We start from the raw sequence: 24,675 nt of genomic DNA on the forward strand, positions 1-24,675 counted from the left end.
TGTATATATTTATTCTTGTTTATTTGTTGTCTGTCTTTCCCTGTAGAATTTAGGCTCCTCGAGGGCAGGGATTTTCTTCTGTTATTCTATGCAGTATCTCCAGTGCCCAGGTCAATGCCTAGCACATAGCAGGTGCTCAATAAATATTTATTGAAAGAATGAGTGAAAATAGACTCCCTCTGCTTTCTTCCATTTCCAACTCTGAGATGTACAACTGAACATTGTCCTCAAATGGGATGGACCAACTCTTAAGACTTTGGAGATGCAAAAGTGTTGGGCAAAAGCCACATTTCTGTACTCTACACTGTCTACTCAACTTCTTTTTCAGTGGGTGCCAGAAACAGTGCAGGTCAGACCATGTGTAGACCATCATGGAGTGTGGAGAAGTTTACCACTTTGTCCTCACCATCTTTGCTGGATCAGAGGATGGGGAGAAAGGAGACTAAAATCTGGAAAAGCAGAAAGGCCACAGTAGTTTTCACAATTATGATCTTTTAGGAGTATTTTTCTTATTTAAAAAATAATACTGACTTTCTGGAAAAAAACATCCATGGAAAACTGTCTTTCAAACCAAAATGGTGAGAAAGGCAGGTATAAACATGGAGAAGGCAGTTGTGAAGATGGAGAGGCAAGTGTGAACATGGGGAAGGTAGGTGTGAATATGGGAAGACAGGTGTGAACACAGGGAAGACAGGTGTGAAGATGGGGAGGCAGGTGTGAACATGGGGAAGGCAGGTGTGAAGATGGGAAGACAGGTGTGAAAATGGGGAGGCAGGTGTGAACATGGAGAAGGCAGGTGTGAAGATGGGGAGGCAAGGGTTGTCACAGGGAAGGTAGGTTCACCCCTTGTTATATGTAGTGAGAGATGGGGGCTTCCCTTTCACTTCTTAGAGTAAAGAGAAGGCTTTGAGGTATCAACAACTTGGGCTAATGGGAAAAGGAAAACAAAGAATCTGTGTTTCCTGAACATCAAGGGGAAGTCTCTTTGGCTCCTGTGGACTAGCCAGTCTCCTCCAGCTCCAAGAGGTCATCCACATATTCCACAACCTCTCCCTGTAAGAGACAACAGGACACCTCTGTTAACTGGACTACCTGACCTTAAAAGTGCTGGTGAACAGAGACTAGAAATTTCTCCAAAGAAGTTGTACAAATGGCTAATAAGCATACAAAAAGATACTCAACATCATTAGTCACTAGGGAAATGTAAAACAAAACCACAATGAGACCCCACTTCTAGGTCTCACACCTACTAGGATGGCTATAATAGAAAAGATGTAGCAAATTAGAACTCCCACACATTGCTAGGGATGGAAAATGTTGCAGCCACTTTGAAAAACAGTCTGACAGTTCCTGAACAAGTTAAACACAGAATTCCCATATGACCCAGCTATTCCACTCCTAGGTATAAGAGAATTGAAAGCTTTTGCCCAAACAAAAATTTGTACACAAATGTTCATAGTGTCATTATTCAAACTAGCCAGAAAATGGAAACAACCCCAATGTCCACCAATCAAAGAATAAACAAAATGTGGTACATCCATACAGTGGAATATTATTCAGCAATAAAAAGGAATTTTTACATGTAACATGGCACATGTTTCAACATGGTTGAACCTTGAAAACATTAGGCTCAGTGAAAGAAGCTAGTCACAAAGACCAAATACTGTTTGATTCCATTTACATGAAACATCCATAACAGGAAAATACATAGACAGAAAGCAGATTAGTGGCTGACAGGGGCTAGGGGCATGGGTAGGGGGTGGGGGATCAGGCGGAAGAAACGGGAAGTGACTACTGATAGGTTTGGGGTGATGAAAATGTTCTAAAATTAGATGGCAGTGATGAATGCACAACTTTGTAAACATACTAAAAACCAGTGAGTTGTATAGCTTAAAAAGGAGGATTTTACAGTATGTGAAGAATAACTCAATAAAGCTGTTCCAGAAAGGCATAAGGGAAACTGCTTATATTACAGGGTTAAAAGGAAAAGCCATGATATATAATTACAGTTGAATTTATACTGAATATATATTGGAAAATGCATAGAAAAAACTGGAAACATATAAACTATCAATAGTAGCTTGCCTCTGGATAATCAGGTACTCAACCCTGCCTCCTTTTTCTAAATATATTTTTCTCCACTTTCCAAACCATAGCAGCCAACCTTGTTTGTATCTGGCCAGCATTCCTTCCTTGGCAGCATCCTTGTGATCTTATCTCAGGCTCTGCTTCAAGGGAACTCAAACCAAGACACATGGCATATGTATCACTTCCTAGTTACAAAGCACTTCCATATGCAACATAATATTTCATTCTCCCAACCCTGTGAATTCAATATTATTAGTCTCATCTTATAGATAAAGAACTGAGGCTCAGAGAAGTTAAATGAATGTTAATGATGGGTCCATCCCATGCAAATTTGTGCACAGAAAACAAATTCCATGATCATGTCTTATTTAGAGAGGCTTCATCAAAAACTGGGGCAGTAGAAAGAGCAGATCTGGAGGCTCAGGCCCATTGGGTCTGGCCTAGCAGTTCACAGAAATTTCCTGTCCCCTAAGCTCCTCATCTATGAAGTGAGGGGTCACAGCGGGGAGGCCTCACCCACCAAGCACAACAACTGGTACAACCTAGATCCAGACGGCAGGAGAGCTGCAAGTCTGGGTGAACAAGATCCCAGCTACCTCAGACACCCATAGTACCGCTGCAGTCCCAAAGAGGGGAGTGCATCTGGGTGGGACTGTGAGAACAGGCGGCAGCAGCCGCATGATTGTCCTCCCAGTTGGTGGGAGACCTCACAGGGCTGCTGTGATCCCAAGGAGTGGCCCAAGCTCAGACAGGCACAGCTGACAGGGATCTTGGTGGGCTCAGATTACCCAGCACCTGCCCCCTTCCCTCAGTGGTGGCACGTGGAAGCTGCGACCAAATTCTATCTCTATGTGGAGGCACAAATCCACACTGTCAAGCAGTATGAAAAAAATATATTAAATCTCCAGAAAAGAAGGAAAATGACAAGTACCCAGAAATCAATCCTGAAGACACAGAAATCTATAACCTAAATGACAGAGAATTCAAAATAGCCTCCATTAAAAAACTCAATGTTAAAAGAGTTAAAAGAGAATGCAGATACACAATTCAATAAGTTCAGGAGCTACTTCACAAAAGAGATTGAAACTATAAAGAAGAACCAATCAGAAATGTTGGAAGTGAAAAACACAATGGATGAGATAAAGAAAAATCTGGATTCCCTGAACAGTAGAGCTGACATTATGGAGGAACAAATTAGCAGTCTGGAGGACAGAGATATAGAAATGCTTCAGATAGAGAAGAGAGAACTAAGATGAAAAGAAATGAAGAAATTCTCCAAGAAATATCTGACTCAATTAGGAAATGCAACATAAGGGTCATAGGTATTCCAGAGGGAGAAGAGAGAAAGGAACAGAGAGCTTGTTCAAAGAAATAATACTCAAGGACTTCCCAAACCTGGGGAAGGAGCTGGAAACACATGTGACAGAAGCCAATAGTCTCTAAACTATATCAAGAGGATCTTCTCCAAGGCATATAGTGATAAAGCTGGCAAAAGTCAATGATAAAGAAAAAATATTAAGGGCAGCAAGGCAGGAGAAAATAACTCACAAAGGAACCCCTATCAGGCTTTCAGCATATTTCCCAGAAGAAGCCTTACAGGCTGGGAGAGAGTGGAATGATATATTCAAAATTCTGAAAGACAAAAACTTTCAGCCAAGAATACTCTATCCAGTGAAAATATCCTTCAGATATGATGGAGAAATAAAGACTTTCCCAGATAAACAAAAGTTAAGGGTGTTCATCACCACAAGACTCCTCCTACAAGAAATTCACAAGAAGCCTTCACACCTGAAAAAAAAAGAAATGGCTTACAAAACCCTGAGCAAGGAGATAAATAGATAGATAAAATCAGAAGATTGCAGCTCTCTATTAGAACAAGTTAGCAAACAATTATAACATTAAAGATAAAGGGAAGGAAAACACCAAAAATAAATATAATCTTGTCATTTTAAACACAAACTCACAACACAAGATGGAATAAGATGTGGAAATAACAACTTAGAAAGGGAAAAGGAGAGGGCTGGAATCAGCTTAATCTAAGGAAATAAGAGGCTATCAGAAAATGGACTATCTCATCTACAAGATTTTTTTATACAAACCTCATGGTAATCATTAAACAAATAATTAGAACAGAAACACAAATGATAAATAAGGAGAAAACTAAGAAAGCCAGCATAGAAAACTACCTAACCAAATTGGTAGTCCAAAATAACATGGGGAGAGAAACAAAGGAAATGCAGAACTGGAAAACGAGTGATAAGAAGGCAACATTAAACCCTTTATATCAATAATCACTCTGAATATAAATGGATTGAATTCTCCAAAGACACAGAGTGGCAGGACGGATTAAAGAACAAGACCCAACAATATGCTGCCTCCAGGAAACACATCTCAGCTCTAAACACAGGCTCAGAGTAAAGGGATGGAAGACGATACTCCAAGCTAAAGGCAAACAAAAGAAAGCAGGTGTTGCCATACTTATATCAAAGTAGACATCAAGATAAAACAGGTAAAGAGAGACAAAGAGGGACAGTACATAACATGAAGTGAGGGATCAGACCAGAACAAGTTCACCACTCTCTTCCAGCTCCAATAGCTGGCAAGTCCCCAGCTATCTCAGACAGCATGTTCTGGTTTGTTCCAAATGCATCTCTATAAATACAACCCTAATGATGGCTTTTCTGTGACAAGGCTGCCCACCACAAAATACTGCAACATAAAAATGGAGTCTTTGTGAAAAAAGGAGCTAGCGGAGTGAAAATCAGGAATTTGAAGCAATCTCAGAGAATGATACAATGACTTACAGCAAAGACCTAATTTACAAAAAAGAAAAGATAATCTCATAGAAAAATGGGGATGGGGAGTTTTGAAGTGCCTTCAGAGTACTGAGTAATTGAAAATGTACTGTGTTTTTATAAAGTTAAAAAATGACAGCTGGATGACTCCTGAGAGGGATTCCTGGAGCATCACTCCACACACTGTCAGGACATGTGGCACTTCAGCCTGGGTTTCCGAGAACATCCTCTTGCCCAGGCCAGTGCTCTGACTGTCATTAAAACACTCAAAGAAACCCGACTTCTTAAGGTCTCCTTCTGTTCTTTATTTCAGGGACAACTCAGGCTTCCAGTGATTTCAGCAAAGCTGTGAGTAATACTTTCTCTTATCCAGATGTGTGCTAAACCTGAAAACTTACCTCATCATCATCCATTATATTTTCCTTAGCAAAGTCGTACAGCTCTTTCTGGAGTGTAGTCACGTTAAAGAACTGAACTGCTTCCTGTTCAGACACAAACAGAGAACAGTTTGTATGGCCAATCGTTTCACATTAGAACTGGAGGGGCGGGGAACAGGGTATGGGACTTCTTTTGGGGGTGATGAAAATGTTTAAAATTAGATAGTGGCAATGGCTGTGCAATTCTGTGAATGTACTAAAAACTACTGAATTGTGTATTTTAAAAGCATGAAATTTATGGTATATGAATTATATCTCAATTTGAAAAAAGAGTGGCCAACCTCGAGTAAATGAGACAAAGAGTGTGTGGATGTGTGCATTAGCAGGGGAGTGAAGTTTTTTTACGACAGATGTATATATGGCAAACCAGGACAGTATATAGAAATCTCAATGAAAATACATGTTAAGGACAAAGATCAGTTAGAAAAATCTCTTGAGAATAATATATAATCCATGGAGTTCTCTGACAACACATGCAATGCTGACTTTGTCCATCAAAGGAATTAAATGATGGTCCATCCATAAATGAGCCTGGGGGCCGGCCCAGTGGTGCAGCAGTTAAGTGAGCACGTTCCGCTTCAGCAGCCTGGGGTTTGCTGGTTCGGATCCCGGCTGCGGACATGGCACCACGTGGCAAGCAATGCTGTGGCAGGCATCCCACATATACAGTAGAGGAAGATGGGCACAGAAGTTAGCTCAGGGCCAGTCTTCCTCAGCAAAAAGAGGAGGATTGGCAGCAGATATTAGCTCAGAGCTAATCTTCCTCAAAAAACCCACAAAAAACAAACAAACATAAATGATCCTGCCATGGAATTGTTTAAAAAAAAGTAATAAAGTAGGTGTATGGTGTGACACAGAAAATGCTCACGATGAATTGTTAGAAAGACAAATCAAGTTTCAAAACAGTACGTAAAGTATGATCCTGTTTTTGTAAAAATCAAGAAATATATGGTGTATATCTGAGTAAATGTATAGCTAGAGGCAGCATGAGAAAGAGAAAGTATGGGATTACGAGGGAATTTCACTTTCTAAGTAAAATATTTCTGTAATGTTTGACATTTGTAGCTTTCACTGCTTCAGAAATCAGAATAAAGCAGTAAAAAGTTAAAAGACAAAAAATCTACAGAAAAAAAGAGTCTCCCTTCATTTCTGAAATAACCCTTTCTCTTCGGGCACCAAGCAATCTCCTGAAAGTGGGAAGGATGAGGGGGAAAGAAAATGTAACACCTGGCGCACTGGCACTTACTGGTCTGGGCTGGAAATGCTCGTCCGAGAGTCCCCACTTGTCCCTGTGGTACTGATAATACACCAGGTTCTGCTGCATGACCTTGTCATTGTGGTCAAAGAGCAGGTAGCTGACCGCACAGGGGGCCGCATTCTTCAAGTCGTTCACTGGGGTCAGGGAGAAAAGAGGAACAGGAAATTAGTGAACCTTGCCCTACAATTCCTGTCACCAGCTTCCTAAAGGAAAAGGTCATGAGCAAGCCCCTTCTCCGCAGCCCCTCCTTCAGAAAGCCTGCAGCTGACCAGAATCACCCCTGGGTGGTCAGGTCACAGACTGGATCTCCATGGCGGCCTGAAGGCCAGTTTGGAAACAAGGAAGTTCCCAGTTAGGTAGATTCCTTTGCAGAAATGCCTGCTATATACCACATCAGGCTCCGGTGATCTGAGCTGGTCTCACATCCCTGGGGTTTGAGAAGGCTGGGTCCCAAGGCCTGGACTACCATGGGGCTGAAGGAGCTGGGGGGATATGCTCAGCAAATGAGCCCCTCATTGGGGGCCCACAGTCCTGGGTCCCATCTGGATGGTACCTCAATCCCCAGATTCCAGGCAGGCCGTCCCCAGCTAACCCAAACCTAGAAAACCCAAAGAATGGTGAATCCTCTGGGCTGAAAGAGATTTGAAAAGTGACCTGGTCTTGTCATCTCCCGGAGGTGGGATTCTCACCTCCAGCCTCCCTCTTTAGAGTTGCCCCACCTCAACAGCATCTTCAGCATAGGGGTTTTGCAGGAGTTGGGGGACAAAGAGGAATAAGTGACGAGCCACCAGCCCCTGGGTATTTATTCTGGCACATTACGCTCCAATTTACAACCCAGGAACACTACTTTTGCTAAAGCTCTGGTTGGCTGGAATAACCAAAGCTTGAGTATGAATAAATAGTGCCACCCAGTGGCTGTTTCCTGTAACAACAACTTTAAGACTAGCCCTTACGGGCACTTATTCACAAGGCCTGCAGGGCTCGGAAAGAATTCCAGCGGAAATAACACCACCTGCCCTCAAGACATTGAGTGGAGTAGTTAATCTAGAAAGAGTTCAAAACAGGGCAGACTTTCAGGAAGCCAATTTCAGAAAGTAAATTGTGCGTACACTGTTTACTTATAACCCAGAAAGTAAAATTTTCCTGGGGAGCAGCAAGAAAAACTAGAAGTTTGGGGTTGCCAGTGTTTCTAAGTCTCAGCCACAGTTTCTGATAGGCAGGGTGATTTTCAGAGCATGTGAGGATTCCAGAGGACCAGTAAACTGCCAGCGCCTGGGTGGGTCTGGAACACTTCTAAACGCCTAGTGTTCTGGCTTTGTGCGCACAGAACCGAGCCCTGCTCAGAGGGCTGGAAGACCTGATGGATTCTTCCCCGTGTTTCAAAGTCCAGCACAGAGCTGGCTCACTGACCTGCCAGCACAGGTTTTCATGAAAATGGAATAAAAACACTAGCCTATGTTTTCATCCAACAGAAAATCTTTAAACTGTGAACCCAAGATTGGCAAAGTGTTGATAAAAGTTGAAGCTGGATGCTGAGCAGGCTAGAGTTCATTATCCCATCCTCTCTAACGCATGTTTTAAAATTTTCCAGAATAAGTTTTTTTTAAAACCACATATATAATTTTTCATAATTCTCATTAAAACAGAGCTCTTCCAAGTGTGGATGAAGATAAGCAAAAAGTTAACACCGGGGTAAGGAAGGGGAGGTGGGGGAGGTGGGAACAGGTGGCTTGCTCTGGATGTTTCTCTGTATATCTCCGAGATGTTTGGTTTGCTGCAACAAGCCTATACTACAAGCCTTTGTGAAAGAAAGCACTACTCAGTCACTTATATTAAAAAAGAGAGCTCTTCATTAGCAAAAATGCTACCTAGTAGAAACCGTCCCCTCAACACTAGAATACAGTCAGCAAATATTTTGTGGGGACCTACCATGAGTTCAGTGCTGTCTCATAGGAAAGCGTGTTCATAGATTATGTAGAACAAGACTCTTGTCCTTTATGCTAAATAATCCTTTACCAAACAGCTGGTGCCAGGGTGGCAAGTAAGACCTCATCCCTGCCCTCCGTGCAAGGGGACTTCTGGGAAGGACATCTGTTTAAGACACACCTCACCCTCCTGTTAATCTTGGAAATGTCCCAGCCAAAGGAAGTGAAGCTTTTCACTGCATCCTTAGATGAGGTTCCGGCTGAGAAAGGCAAGTTACCTTACTCAGGAAGACCTGGTGGAAATGACTGCTTCAAAGGAACAATCTTGATTCAAAGCAAAAATTATATATATACCTATATACATACATACATATATATAAATTTTTCCCTTTTGTGACCTTCAGCAGGCAAGGCTTTCAGTGTGTCCTGAAGAGGACAGGAGGTGGGATAAAAAGGTAAGTAGCTGTTGTGGGCAGAGAGAGCCCAACAAAGAATAGAATAGCCATAGCAGGGAGGGAGGGCGATGGAAGCCAAAGTCACCTGTCACTCTTCCCAGGACATCCCTGAATCTCCAAGGCCAGCCGCTCCTCAGTTTGAAGGGTAGCCTTGGGGAATGTAGCCAGACTCCTGCCCCTGGACCCAGGCATTCATCAGTAGGGCAGAGTAGTTCCTGCAGCAATTGTCCCTAATAATCCCCCTGTGTTTGTAACTCCTGTCCCTAATAGCCGCCGACGCACACGCTGCTCGAACAAGGGGCTCTCAGCAGGGTCAGTTACAGGGAGAGGAGGAAAAGCCAAAAAAGACAGGCCCTGAAGTCTAAACTCTGAATGACTTTCTCTCCTGCATTCATTTCCCTTTGTCCCCTTGGAATGTTCTGATTGATAAACATCATTTTCAGGCCAAGGGAGGACCGACTGGAATGAAACTCTAATAGCCTGAAAAATAATGCCAGTGATAGGGAGGAAGGGAAATAACGATAAAAAGAACAAACACTTGGATAGAGTCTGCTCTGTGCCAGGGTGCAAATACCCTAAGCAGTCTATGTCTATCAACTCCTTTAATCCTCACAACAATCCTATGAGGTTAGTACTATTATCTCCACTTTACAGATGAGGAAACTGAGACACAAAGAAGTGAGTAAGTGACGAAGCTGAAATTTGACCCAGACAGTCTGGCTCCAGAGTCCGTGTCCTGAAGCACCAGGCCATACTGACTGTGCAAAGCATGGCACCAGGGCTGTCAAGGCGACCTTGATAAATTCTCTCAACAACCATAGGAAAGGGTTGTACCCTTATGTCACAGATGGGGAAGCTGAGTCTCAGAAGGATTAAGTACCTTGCCCAAGATCTTACAGAAGATAATTACTTACGCTTATAATAAGCAAACTGCAAGTAATGATACATGGTAGCCACAAATTTCTCCACTGGATAGCCTCCTATCACTGGGGTGAGGTTCTCTTCACACTGTATTTTGCATTCCAGAACTTCTATATAATGATCTGAAAAAACACACAAATTTTCAGAGCAGTGCATTCATTATTTTTTTAGTACCACTTCTGCCCTGCCCCCCAAAGGATAAAGGTAAAAATGATAAAGGTGAAATACTGCAATACTTATGATAAAGGACTAAAATCTTTAATACATAAAGTTCCTTAAAATCAACAAGAAAAAGACGAACACCCCAATATAAAAACGGCCAAAGGATGTTAACAGAAATTATAAAAATGCTAATAAACATTGTGAAAAGATGCTAAACTTTTTCTGTAATTAAGAAATACAACCCCACCTAAAATAATAAAATAATTGAAATGGTTAAATTTGCAAATTTTTAAAAATTTGATAACATCCAGTGTTAGGGAGAGAATGATAAGACTTACACACTCTCATATTCTGTTGGTAGAAGCAAAACAGAAACAAATTTTTGGACAGCAATTTGGCAAAATCTATCAAAGGTTAAAATACACATATCCTCAAACCCAGCAGTCTACTTCCAGGAAATTTTCCTTAGACAGAGGCACACAAAAGCACTGTTTGTAATAGCAAACAAACTTGGAAATAACTTAAATGCCAATCAATAGGATGATGATTAATAAATTATGGTACATACAAACAATAGAATCTATAAGCCTTTAAAAGAGACTAGGTGGACCTAAATATAATAACAGAGAAAGATGTCAAAGACTACATTTCCCAGCCTCCCTTGCAGTTCAGTTGGGGCCACATGACTAGCTGTGCCAATGAGATGTGGATTGCAATAACTAATGAATGCTACTTCCGGGGCTGGTCCCTAAAAACCTTTCAGTGATCCTTGGCCCCCTCATTTTTCTCCCTTCATGTAGCTAGAAGCAAAAGGCTCCAGGATGATGGCACACATTTTGTTGGCAACACTGTGGAGGGACAGGTACTGTCATACATTGTTGGGAGGAATACAAAATGGTCACTTAAAATTCTAAATAATTTACAGAAATATTTAGTCTTTGAACTATCAATCCCACTTATGTTGACTTTGAAAACAAACCTCTATATGTAGGGGGAAAAAAGCCTAAAATTCCCCATTGCAATGTTATACATAAGAGCAAAAGATTGGAACAACCCAAAAGTCCATCAGATAGTTGACTAAACTGTAGTATGTCACTCTCTCAACTCCTCAATGCAGGACGCAGAAGCAATAAAAAAGAATGACACAATCTCTGTGCACTAGTTAGGACACATTAAGTGGAAAAACCAAAGAACAGAACATATAACATACGGTACCTATTCTGTATGAAAGAGGCAGACATAACATTAAGAGGAAAATAGATTTATACTTATATATCCTTTATAGGAAAAAAATGATTCAAAAAAATATTTAGGCAAGAATCTTCAATAGATGCTAAATCAACAGAGCAGGGATGGGGAAACACAGAGTTTGATGGATAATAAGTTGTATCTCCCCACAAATTATTTATTAATCTCTAAACTAGTAATTATATTGTGGAGAAACTAGGAACCAGAAAGAACTTTAACTAAATGCTTAAAAATTAACATCACCAATAAGGGGCAAACAGATACCACGCACACTGGGATGTGATACTCTGAGAAAGACGTTTCTGTAACGTTCCAACCAAAAACGCACAATGTGAATGTAATTGTAAAGACACATCATAGAAATTCAAATTGAGGAATATTCTATAAAATTATTGGCCCATATTCTTAAAAAAGATCAATGGCATAAAAAGACAAAGAAAGGCCAAGGAACGGACCCAGATTAAAAAACACTAAAGAAACAAATAAATAGGAAACATGATCCTGGACTGGATCTTACACTAGAAAAAAAAAGTTGCTAGCAAGGACATTATTGGTACAATTGACAAAAGTGGAATATGGACTACAGTTTGGGTCAAAAATAATTGGATCAAAAATAATAATAAAAAAATTGTATCAATATTAAGTTGCCTTAATTTAATAACTGTATTGTGGCTATGTGGGGAATATTATCATTCTTAGGAAATATACTGACGTATTATGGAGTAAAGGGTCATGATGTATGCAGCCTACTCTCAAATGCTTCTGAAATAAAAGTAATGATACACACACATACAGAGGTCGTGAAAAAGGAAATGTGGCACAATAATTGTTTAAATTTGGTGAATCTGGGTAAAGAGTGTATGAGAGTTCTTTGTACTGTTCTTGCAACTTTTCTATAGGTTTGAAATTATTTAAAAATAAAAACTAAAGGTCTCTAAATATCTATCTATATAGATAGATAGAGTCATAGATATAGATACAGATATAGATATATATCTTAGGTATATCAAAGATAAAGTTATCTTTGCTTATTTTTGTCAAAAAAAAAAAACCTTTTAGAAGTATAAGCCAGAAGCTAATAAAAATGGTTACCGTTGGGGGTGAGTGAAATGGGTAGAAGAAATGTGGATGGAAGCAAGACTTCCTTCTAGCTGCTTGTAACTCCTTCCTCCCCTTCAGTCTAGGAGATAACAACTCAGCTACTAGCAGCCCCGGGGTACAGTGTTGCCCCTCGGGTTCCCCGTCACCCACACGTCTGTAAATAACCCCTGTTATTCTGTAAATAAATCTTTCTTGAATTACCCTGCTGTATGTGTGCCATCTATTTCCAGTCAGAACCCTGACTATACAGAAGGAAACATCTTTCACAGTATATCCTTTTGTGTCTCACATTTTACACTATGTGCACATATTACCTTTTCAAAAATAAAAGTTCGAGACTAAGTATAACGTACCCCAGGAGGTGGGACACTGTTTCACTGGAGTTAGGAGAGAGGACTCAGCAGTCAGAATGCCTGGGTTCAAATCCCAGCCCTTTCCCTGAGGACAATGAGCACAGCAGTTAACCTCTCTATGCCTCAGCTTTCCCAGCTGTAAAATGGGAGAATGCTAGTACCTTCCTCATAGAGCTGCAAAATTCTAATTCTAATAATACACATAAAGAGCACAGAATGGGGCCTGGCATCTCCTTAGAGCTTCATACATGTTACCTTTTCTAATAACTATTTTTTATCTATAGTCAAAACACTGCAGCTCCAAGTAAGCCCCCTTTTCGCACCCCAGCCTTTATTCTGTGTGTAAAGAGCACTTCCTGACAATGCAGGCATGAAGGGAGGCTGGAAGGAATGACCCCCTCATCAGCAGAAGCACACTGGGTAACAGATTCTCTGTGAGGTCCAGGCGTGAGCACTAGCAGCTGCCAACATCACGGAAAGAGACAACCAGACATTCTGTGCCTCCTATAGGAGAACTCAGCGCCAAGTAGGAAGTAGCTTTGTCCCCCAGCCACCACCCAAAAAAAAACAACCTGAACCCGATCAAGCCTCTACATCCAACTACCAATTTATAAGAAATACAGAAGGCAGAGAATCATGGGGCACAATCAGCAAATCCAAACTATGGGAATCTCTACAGGGCAAACGAACCAGTTTTTTCAATTGCAACTGGGAAAGATATGGAGGAGGGACCTATAGATTAAGAGAGATTTAAAAGGCAACCAACTTCCTTTAATGTGGATGAACCTTGCGGACATTATGCTAAGTAAAATAAGCCAGTCACAAAAGGACAAATACTGTACCATTCCACTTAAATGTGGTACCTAGAGTAATCAAACTGATAGAGACAGAAAGTAGAATAGTGGTTGTCAGGGGCTGCGGGGAGAAGGATGGGGAGTTAGTGTTTAAAGGGTATGGAGTTTCAGTCTGGGAAGTTCTGGAGATGGATGATGGTGATGGGTGCACAACAGTGTGAATGTACTTAATGCCATAGGACTCTACACTTAAAGATGGTTAAAATAGTAACATTTATGTTATGTATACTTTACCACAATAAAAATTTAAAAAGATAACCAAGTGCAATTTTTGGACCTTATTTTGATCCTGATTCAAACAAACTGTAAACTAAAAGTAAACACACATACTTATAACATTTCTGAGATGACTGGGACACTGTCTGGAAAATTGATGACAAGATTAAGGAAATATGATTAAAATTCTTTTAGGTGTAATAGTTTGGTGGTTATGTTGAAAAAAGTTATCATTTAGAAGTATATACTGAAATATTACAAATGAAGTGATACAGAATCTGGGATTTGCCTCAAAATAACATGAGAGTGGGGAAGTGGGTGGGAATTAGGTGAAGCCCAAGTGGCCATGAGTTGACAACTGTGAAGCTGGGTCATGGGTACATGGGGGTTTGTTATACTCTTCTCTTTATTTTTTGCATAAGTTTGAAATTTTCCACAATAAAAAGGTTTTGTTAAGAAAATAATAAGGTACTCTGAAAAAAAAGATTCATGAACAAAAAATGATTTAAAAAAACTCTGGATTCAATACCTTAAAGAGCTGCCATCCAGCAGGATTTCTACGGGCCTTTAACCGCTAATGTACACTGTGACTCTCCAAGAGGCAGACAGCGCTCAGCCCATTCCCAGACTTCTTGGACCAGCGGACCCTTTCTGCACAGGGCAGTTCTAGGATCAGTGTTCCCAAAATACTTTAGGAAATCTCTTGGCCATTGTCCATTTTCTGGAGCAATACTGCCCACTAAAGGTTTAAAGAGAGATCCTAGGGAAATCTGAGCTATCTATGGGTAGTATTTTAAATTTTCTTTCTTTCTTCATTCTTTCCTATGTTTTCTAAACTTCCTATAATGAGCATGCATTGTTTCACAATTAGAAAGAAAAATCTGCCAAGTTACCTTAGTGACAACGACTAAAGGTTTATCATACTTTTCATTCTACCTTCATACGTGTTGGAAAATTTCCATAATCAAAGTTATCTGAGTCATGAATTGCTCTTGGGCCCATTTTTATTTTTCCAAAATCTAGTGGGGAATCTGTAATCTGCCCCTGCAGGGCAGAGTTGATATGGTGGACTTCCTCTCCAGCCCTGTGCTTGAACACTGTACCAAATTATTTCTCCAGAAGCCCCTACCCAGTCAAAGGCTGCTATGCAGGTGTCGGCCACCCCAGTTACCCATTAACATTCAAGCTCAAAAGTTCCTCAGAGGCCACTCAAGTTACCAAGAAGGCAGGCAGGCTCCACAAGAGTGATTGGAATCCCATTTACGTCTAGGATACAACTCACCACCAACCTGCTATGGAAAGATAGAAATCCTTGAAGTCCTTGATTTCCCTGGAGCCCTCACAGGCTGCGAGACACTCATAAAAGGCTTTGAAGAAGTCGGGAAGGGCCAGCTCCATGTCCGTGATGGACGTTCTCCAATTCTCGCCATTGTATGCCCGAACAGCTCGGACGAACAGGCTCTGGAAGGCAAGGAGAAGCCAGTGAAGCTCTGGACACAAAGGGAGATGAACTTGTCCTCCCAAAAGGAATCAGCCCATCATAGAGCTCCACTCTCATTAGTTCTCAAGAAACCATGCTGACCCTTAATAAGAAGCCAACCAGTGACTGACTTATATCCAGCTTTTTCTACCCTGTGTACAATGGTACACTTATTTCATTTAATTCAAAAAGTAGCAGGCACTTGATAATAAAACCAAATTCAAATCAAGGAAAAAGGGAAAACCAGTGACAGATATCTGAGCAATGGCAGCCAAGAGTCAGGGGTTGGGATAAAGGCTTAACTACAAAGAGGCATGAGGGAACATTTGAGGGGAGACGAAAATGTTCTAATCATGATTATGGTGGTAGTTTCATGACCGCATGCATTTGTCAAAAGTCATTGAATTATACACTTAAAATTGGTAAATACATTTTAAATAAATTATACCTCAATAAAGCTGATTTTAAATGTGAATCAAGGAAATGGTACAAGCTTGAGAGCAGGTGTCAGCTACCTCTGCCCGTGACAATGAAGTACAAAATAAGAATGCTGTGCATCAGCTCTAATTACCAGGGAGGGCAGCCATGTGCCAGATGGTGGAAGCTTCAAGGAATGTCTGCTCATTGTTGACTGGACCAGATGAAGGGCAATAACCAGGGCTGAGGAAGCAGCTTGGTCTCACAAGCAATAAGACAGATCTTAGATACATGCAAAACTATGCTAACTTGGAGGGGCCAAGACAGGCAGGCCTTGAAATAAGCATGGGACTCTCCATCTCGAGTTTCTTTTCAGCTGCACCAGAACAGGGGTACCCAGGGCCAACCCCAGACCTGGAATTTTCACCAATCTTAAGGCATCAGGTAGAGAAGGTGGATCTCCCTAAACCTCTTGGACAGGCAGGATCCCCTGGAAGTAAGACATGCAGAGGACGGAAGGGGCGTTGCCTGGAGACTGGGTAAATAAGCAGCCACTCCAGGCAGCTGGCTCTGCAGAGGCGGTAGGGCAGCAGCAGCAAGAAGAAAGCAAGGCAGAGAGAGAGACCAGCGGGCACACAGGAGGGCAGCCCGCCACACCCAGCAGGACTCCAAACAGGGACAGAAGGGCCTAGCTGACTTGCAGTAAAGCACAGTGCTCTGACCACATGCACTCAGCTCTGCTCCCCAAACCCTATGAAAATGACAATGAAGCAAGTAAAAAGTCCTAAATTCTTTTTATAGGCAAATGGGAAAGGAGCAAGCAGCAGACAAGAGAATTCAACAACTTTTGCAAAGACAGAACGCCAAATTATCACAGAGGAGGGTCCAGTAGGGAAATGAGCCACACACCCTGTTGGCACTTGCAGGAACTAGGGACCACGGAAGGCTGGCGCAAGGCACAGAATGGAAAGCAGGGCTGAAAAGCCTGAACGGGCCTGCTGGAGCCCTAGGTTCTCTCCCAGCACCTACCTGCCCACCCAAGGGATCACGCCTCCCAAAGCCACTCCTCATCAGACTGGTGATTTATTCTAGAGGCTCTATCCATAATAGCTGAAGGTCAGGGACCAGGCATAGCAGAGCTGGGGCTGAGGCAAGGGGCTGAAAACCAGGAAGTAGGTAAGGTCTGACTCAGCTGTGAGGCCTCCATCCTTCTCCCCAGACTGGCTCTCAGACACCAGCAGACAAGCATGGACACTCTACCAGTCCTGCCAAAGTCTGGAGAATTCTTCCCTGGAAAACTAAAGGGCCCCCAGAAAAGAGACTTTGCACACTATATTTGAGAGTCACCACCAGTGAAAAAGTGAGCTTGCAGCCAGGTCACACTACAGGAAACCCTGTAGTCAGACCTTGGGGTCTAACAGTTCCCCATAGATACTTTCAATACATCCCTCTGTTTTCAACCCTGCCCTGCCTTCCTTGGTACCCATGCCCCCAGTGCCCGAGCTCGACAGGCCCAGGCAATAGTAAGTCTCAAAGGGGTTAGATTCTTCCTTTTACTGTCATCATTAATTCTCATCAGAACTCCCCTTTGCAGAGCACAGATTTAAGGAGCCTCGAATACATCAAGTCAGTTCTGCCAGCTCCTCTATTCTCTTTCCACCTTAATATATATTGGGGGCAGGGGGCAGGAATGTATAAAAATATATGTCTCCTAGTTTCATCAGAAATGGAGACTTCAGTTTCTGTTTCTTGTGTTCTTGGTCATTTTTGGATGATTTCCAAGACATAAGTTTATTCCACAATCTTAAAACTGAATGATCAAATGACCACATTTCTAAAATGTAGGATTCAAAGGAAAAGTGGCTTTAAAAGCATCATGAAATGTAAAAATCTCATTCTTAAGTGGGTCAACTTTGTGATAAAAAGTCAATCACTTCTATTGTCGTAATATTCACCAATGTCATAAAAATTACTAGAGGTCCTTAGATGTCAATAGCTGTTCAACAGACACTCTTCTTCAACAATTCACATTGCGCCAAGTGCTGTGTAAAAATCGAAATATACCTCATATGACTTGGTTTCCAAGTCTTTAATGTAGTCCTCGGCATCAGGCAAGCTCTTGTAATACGCCATGTTTCTCTTCATCATTTCATCATCAGGATGCTTCAGTAGAAAGGTGTGAGCAGCTGCAATAGCTTTTGGAAGATTATTTGCCTAAAGTACAAAGAAGAAAGATAAGAGTTACTCAGTGGATGGGGAGAGGGCGAAAGGGGTAAAAGGGCACATATGTATGGTGACAGATGGCAACTAGACTTTTGGTGGTGAACACGATGCAGTCTACACAGAAGCTGAAATATAACGACGTACACCTGAAATTTATATAATGTTATAAACCAATGTGACCTCAATAAAATAAAAAAATAATAAATAAATAAATTTTTTTTTAAAGTTACTCAATGGATGATGAGCAGTGATTTGGGTAAAACAAGAATGCCTGTTTAGTCCTTCAAGTAACTTTGTATTCTACACAATGGTTCCAGCTAAGGGTTCAGTGACTTCCAGGGCCCAGCAAGACCTGGACTCTCTTGCCCTCGAGCTTCCAATGGGGTTCACCAATGAGGAGCCCCAATAGGTGTTTGAAGGAAGGGAAGAGAGTAAGGTTGGGTTATCTAGTCTCCTGACTCCCTCCCTGCACAGTCACCTTGGGCTGCTATTGTTCCTTAACTGAAGGTCACAGCTCCTCTCAAGGTGGCCCTCACCATACAGTCTCTCTCCTTCCAGGTTGCTCTCTCCCTTTCCCTTTTTTGGCCTAGGAGTAGTCACACCCCACCATTACTAGCCCTTGTAAATAACTACCTTACTAAACATCTCTCCAGTTACACCATGTGACTATACCATGTCTTTTCTGCTGGAATCTTGACAAATACATGAATATTTTCCCAAGTCTCTCACAGAACCTCCTGCTTCACCATTCTTGATGACCCCCTGCCACCTCCTCACTTACTCATCCACTCACTCATCAAATATCTGCTGAGAGCCTCCTACATGTAGGCACTGTTCTACAAAGTGGGTTTGTAACAATGAGGAAAACAGGGGAAAAAAATCCCTGCCTTCACGTACTGTGCATTCAAGGAAGTTTCCCTATCTGCCAGCAACCTCCACTAAGAGCCTCTTTTATGTTACACCGTGTTCTGTCCTCCTGCTTTTCACAGCACTCTGTTGCTTAGCTAATGCATCTATCTCCCCCTCCAGGCTATGGTCCTTGAAGGACCCACAGTGTCGTTCATGTCTGCATTCCTGGTGCCTGGCACGCTTCCTGGGACAAGGCAGGACGCAGTGAGTATCAGTCATTTGGACATGACATTATGACTACCTAATATTTTCATAAAATTAACTCACATTTTCCTCTTTCCCCCTTCCTCTTCTCCCCACTCAGGCGGTAGCCAGCTGATTCTGAGTTTCACTGCCTCGAGGGAGGTAGCTGTCTGGTGAGAATGCAGAAATTACCCATATGACAGAAGCCCTGTGCTCTTGAGAGAACTTAGCAGGTGTGAGGAGAGGAAGAAAGGGGGAGAGGGGCTGCGGGTAGAAGCTGAGAGAAGTGGGAGAAAGAGGGAGTCCCCCAGGCTAGAAAAAAGGTTCTCCTTGGGGCCTACAGGAACAGCAAGCTCTGTGGCCCTGGAGCTTCAGACTTGGCACTGTTGTGGGCAGAGCCCAGCAGGGCAGAAGTCCTCAGGGAGGAATGGTGTGCTGTCGTGGGCCTCAAGAGGGCAGGCAGACACGGATTTGGACACCTCCCTGTGTGGACACACACCAACAACCAGAGAGCCCCCCACACTGATGTCTTGGCTCTGGCCGTCCCCTGGAATCATGGTACAACCTGGTGGGGGAGGGGAGGCACCCGAACATGTGCACAGAGACTCCTTCAGCCAATCCAGAGGGACACTCAGAGGGAGGAATTCAGTTTGGAAAGAGAAAATAAGGGGATATTTAGTACACCTCGGATTTCTGAGAATCAAAGGGTAGCACATATCTGTATGAAATTGCCCCAGATTTCGAGCCAAGGCATTTGGAGATGAAGGCAGTGGCTATACTGGAGAAGTGGTGCGTGGGAACGAGGGCAGACTCCCAGACGTCAGTGCTGACATTCTGAGAATGCCCATCAGTGGCCTGTGGTGGGGCTGCCTCTGAAAGAATTCCACAGAAAGGTTTATACCGACCGGGAAAAGGCCAGTCCGGCAGCTAAAAGGAAGGGAGGAGGTATGAATGCAGCCCTTTTAAAGAATTTGCCGATGAAATTAGATTCTGTCATTCTCAAAAGAGCACTTAGAAAGAGGGGTACGGGGGGGAATATTTTAAGGCCACTAAGTCAGGACCTGGGTTTTACAAAATGGAACCCCTTCCGGAGGAGGAAAGGGTGATTTTACTCAGTTCAGCTCAGGCTCTGCCAGCTGGAACAGGGGGCCACATCTTGGCAGCTAAACCTCTGAGAGACCCAGGCAGGTTTTGGAGAAGGTGGGTAGAGCAGCTACCCTGCCCTGGGTTCCCGGAGACAGCCACCTGCATAGGAGGCCCCCAGCCACCTGCCAAACGAGCCACCCCTAAATCGGCCTCGATGTGCTGGCAGGCCCTGTGGTTCAGGGGAGAACAGAGTCCACGTCCAGGCAAAAGGTGAGCTAAGAGTGCCTGCGGGGCGGCCAGCTCTGTCCACTCAAAGTCATTAAAGGTTTGACAAAGTTGGGGCCGGACTGGTGGCGCAGCGGTTAAGTTCACACGTTCCGCTTCTCAGCGCCCTGGGGTTCGCTGGTTCAGATCCCGGGTGTGGACATGACAGTGCTTGGCATGCCATGCTGTGGTAGGCGTCCCATGTATAAAGTAGAGGAAGATGGGCACGGATGTTTCCTCAGGGCCAGGCTTCCTCAGCAAAAAGAGGAGGACTGGCAGTAGTTAGCTCAAGGCTAATCTTCCTCAAAAAAAAAAAAAAAAAGGTTTGATAAAGTGCTGGGGCCCACTTTTCCCTTGGCCTGAGGGGAAGATGAGCATTTCATGGAGATGGCAGCCATGGAAAGAAACCACAGCTAGTGACATGAAACTAAGGCAGATGGGGGACATGAGACCTATGGTGGGCTTGAGGACTACACACCAGGAGCACGGCCCCTTCTCTACAAGATCCCACATCCAAGCCGCCTGACCTTGCTCTGACAGTCTGAACCCACCATCCCCGTCCACGTGTTCAACTCAGGCATTTGTCCTGAATCACAAGACAGAGGCCTGTGAATCAGAACCGCTCAGTAACATCTATCCACATCCTGTTCCAGCTCGCAGCACCATCTAGCTCCAGACTCCGCTTCCAGGCTTCAGGTGCCAGGGAGAATGCATGTGCCTCACCAAGCATTTTCTCTCTACCCAGAAACACAGTTTGAAAACATAAACATCACTAAGGAAAAAAAAAATAAACCATACAATATTGCCACCTAAAATCACTGTAGCAGTGATTTTCAGTTGAAGCAATTAAGTGAAGATTTGGGTTTATTAGTAAAATTCTTGGCGCCAGCCCCGTGGCACAGCAGATAAGTTCACACTTTCCACTTTGGTGGTCCAGGGTTTACCGGTTCAGATCCCGGGTGTGGACCTACGCAGTGCTCGTCAAGCCATGCTGTGGTAGGCATCCCACATATAAAGTAGAGGAAAATAGGCATGGATGTTAGCTCAGGGCCAGTCTTCCTCAGCAAAAAAAGAGGAGAATTGGTGATAGATGTTAGCTCTGGGCTAATCTGCCTCAAAAATAAATAAATAAATAAATGAATAAAATTCTTAATTTTTTCCTCCCCATAAGAGATGTCCAAATACTAAGACAGATGGTATTTTACTGCCTTTTACGTAAGTGATTGTCATCGAGACATATAATGGGTTTTGAGGAGAAGCTATGAACTTCCTAACCTTTAAGGATGCCATGATGGAGAAAACCCATGCCTTACTGTCACATTGAGTAAAATGCTCTTCCTCTCCTCCCTATAGCACTTGTTTCAAATTCATCTATATATTAAAAAAAGCAGAGCTTCCATTATTTTCCAGGTTTAAAAGTAAAACATTTCCTCCTTGATTATGTGACTCAAATTTGGTTCAGACTGTATTTGCCAAAAGCTATACAAAAAAAGAGAGAATTAAACGAGTCATTTTTAGCTTAAAAAGTAGTGCTCGTATGAGTCAGCCATCATTTTTCAATGTCCTGGAAATTTATTAATCTTATCTCCCTTTCTATTTTAAAACTGATTTTTTATTGCCAGGACAAACATTCACAGAACTGATACTTTATATAAAACTGTAACTAAGCATGGAAATAACCCAGTTTTTCTCCTATTTGGAGTTTTGTGCTATTTCATTGCTCATATGATTGCAACATACACGTGGCTCTGTTTCAGCGGAAATATGAAAAACAGATCTTGTAGCCCAAAGTCTCAAAGCAAAGTTTAAAAAAATAAAAACCCAACCAACTTCCACTTCCAGAATCTGGGATATGCTGTGAATCTATTTTTGCAGTCGTTAAAAGAAATGCAATATGTTCCTTTAAAAATCGTTTTCAATTAGATACAGTAGAAACCGGACTTTGAGAGGGCTCTCCTGGCGAAGGAGGTGAAGACCCTCCAAGTTCAAGCCTGTTTACCCAGTAACAGGGAATTCAGCCCATTCTCAAAATTTGTGGCTCCCCAGAGTAAGGACTCAAAGGAGAGAGAACCGCAATCTGTGGCTATTTTTAGCCAGCAATCACAGAAGTTAAGTAGCCACAAAAAGGAGGAAGACAACTGTGTTAAATTCTAAATGAAAAAGAGACAGCGGCGAGCGCCAACCGGGTGAGTCATGGCGCACAAGCTCTGCTCCTCTAGGCACGGATGCGTCCAACCAAGCACGCCCTGTCCTTTCCTGGCCTCAACTTCCCCCTCTAGCCGGCTCCTCAGGTCCTCTTCCGCTTTATTAGTGAAAGTCACTACTCACTTGAGAAAAGGCGATTTTAATGGTATATACAGAAAAAAGGAGTCGGTGTTCAAATAACACGTAACATTTATCAGGCACTTTGTTGGGTGCCAGACACTGAGCTGGACGTTCTAGGTACGTGTTCTCTGCCTCAGAACGACCCTTCCAGAAGAGTAGCTTCATCTCTATTTAAGACGAAGAAGAGGGGGCAGGATTTGGAAGCATCCTTTGGCTGAGCTGGGAGGGAGAGAGCCCTGGAAGGTCATGAAAGGTCCTGAAAGGGCGGTGCAAAAGCGGCCCAGGCCGGAGGGGCGGGGGCGGGGCCAGGGCCGCGGGGCGGGGCAGGGGCGGGGCCCTGGAGGGGGCGAGGCCGCGGCCGCAAGGCCGGGCGGACTTGCCTTGAAGTAGGCGAACTGCAGGAACTTGTAGGGCTCGCGGCGCTGGAAGTCGGCCAGCACTTCGCGGCTGGGCTGCGACTGGCGGAAGGCTGGCAGGCCCTGCTTGCACCGCTTGAGACAGTGCGCGCGGCGCAGCAGGCCCCCGAAGAGGCGCAGCTCGGGGTAGCGGGCGAGGCCGGCGGCGGGCTCGGGCTGGGGTGCCGCGCTGCAGTTGCGGTGGCAGAAGGCCTCACTGTCGCGCAGCAGGCGGTGCAGCCGCAGGCTGATCTCCAGGTAGCCCACGCTCTCCGCCCAGTGCTCGCCGCTGTATTGGTCCAGCGCGTGCCGGTAGGCCGACTCGAGCGGCATCAGCTCGTCCCGCGGGAAGCTGCGGAAGCTGTAGCGCTCGTACTGGGCGCGCCCGGAGCGCAGCGCACAGCCTGCGCACAGCAGCGCCAGCAGCACTGCGGCCGCCCTGCGCCCCGGCTCCATCGCGCCCGGCGGAAGGAAGGACGGGAGGAAGGGAGGAAGGGAGAGAGGAGGCAAGGAAGGAGGCGGACGGCGCAACGCGGCGGGCCGAAAGCCTGGGAGGCGGGGACGCTAGCCTCCGGCCCGCCCCGTCCGGCCGCCCCTCCCCACCCATCCCGGGGGGCAAAGCCGCGCTTGCGGGGAGGGTGCCCTGGGGAAGGCGCGCAGCCGTCTGGTTCCTGCACCGTCTAACCCGTGTTCTGGGGTTCCACTGTTCCTTGGTTTGGAGACGGCCGTCTGCAAGCCAGACGCGGCCCTAATGGATCCTAGATTAGCGCTAAACTTTAGAATCACTTGGAGGACTTGTGAAAACTTAGATTCCTGGGCCGTGCCCATAGAGTTTCTGATTCAGCAAGTCTTGGATGGGCGTCTGAGGATTTGCATTTCCAACCAGCACCCTGATGAGGCTGATGCCTCGGGTCCCAGGCCTACACTTTGGTAGCACTGCCGCCCACCTTACATTTCAGTGAGAAAGAGAACGCATAAATAAAATTAATAAGAATGTCAGTGGCACTTTATAAACTATTTAGCTAGCCAAATTGAAGGTGCACGCACCTTATGACTGCCGTTCCACTCTCCAGAATATACTCCAGAAATAGACTCTTGTATGTGTGCATCGAAAGATATGGATGAAATGTTGAAAGCACTTTTAAAAAATTCTTTATTTTGAAATAATTTACAGAAAAGTTGCAAGGATAGTACAAAGAACTCCTATATACCCTTTAATCGAGATTCACAAATTGCTAAGGTTATGATGCCACATTTCCTTTCTTTATCTGTGTGGCTTTTGCCTTAATCTTTCAGTATGTGTATCCTAAGAATGAAACTACAGTGATCAAATTCAGGAAATTTAACACTGATAGAAGACTTTAATCTACACTCCCTATTCCAATTTCCTCAACTGTACCAATAACGTCTTCTATAGCACTTTTTTGCATTGACACAATGCAGTCCAGGATCATGTATTGCATGTGGTTGTCACCTCTACTTAGTGTCTTCTAATCTGGACCTTTTCTTCATCTTTTCTTGTCATGCTGTCAACATTTTTGAAGAGTATAGGCCAAAACAACAATGAGATACCACCACAC

General features: G+C 43.7%; 1 protein-coding gene across 1 annotated transcript; it reads right to left on the minus strand.

Annotated features, from left to right (window-relative positions):
* Positions 1 to 131: 131 nt before the first annotated feature.
* On the minus strand, positions 132 to 23,626 carry CRTAP (cartilage associated protein). The gene is made up of 7 exons (XM_046673047.1): positions 23,081 to 23,626; positions 17,775 to 17,924; positions 15,103 to 15,274; positions 9,873 to 10,001; positions 6,567 to 6,712; positions 5,282 to 5,365; positions 132 to 1,053 (listed from the first exon to the last, which is right to left on the minus strand). Exons 1-7 carry the CDS (start codon positions 23,549 to 23,551, stop codon positions 1,000 to 1,002), a joined length of 1,206 nt encoding a protein of 401 aa, XP_046529003.1. The 5' UTR covers positions 23,552 to 23,626; the 3' UTR covers positions 132 to 999.
* Positions 23,627 to 24,675: the final 1,049 nt, after the last annotated feature.

Source organism: Equus quagga, chromosome 1 (genome assembly GCF_021613505.1).
Source record: "Equus quagga isolate Etosha38 chromosome 1, UCLA_HA_Equagga_1.0, whole genome shotgun sequence".
Classification (NCBI taxonomy): Eukaryota; Metazoa; Chordata; class Mammalia; order Perissodactyla; family Equidae; genus Equus; species Equus quagga.

Coding starts and splice junctions, on each gene's coding strand:
- CRTAP (XM_046673047.1), bottom strand. CDS start 23,551: ATGGAGCCGGGGCGCAGGGCGGCCGCAGTGCTGCTGGCGCTGCTGTGC. Junction 10,002..15,102: donor TTTCTATCTTTCCATAGCAG/GTTGGTGGTGAG, acceptor GTGTTTTTTCAG/ATCATTATATAGAAGTTCTG. Junction 6,713..9,872: donor GCAGTTTGCTTATTATAAGC/GTAAGTAATTAT, acceptor CCCTGACCCCAG/TGAACGACTTGAAGAATGCG.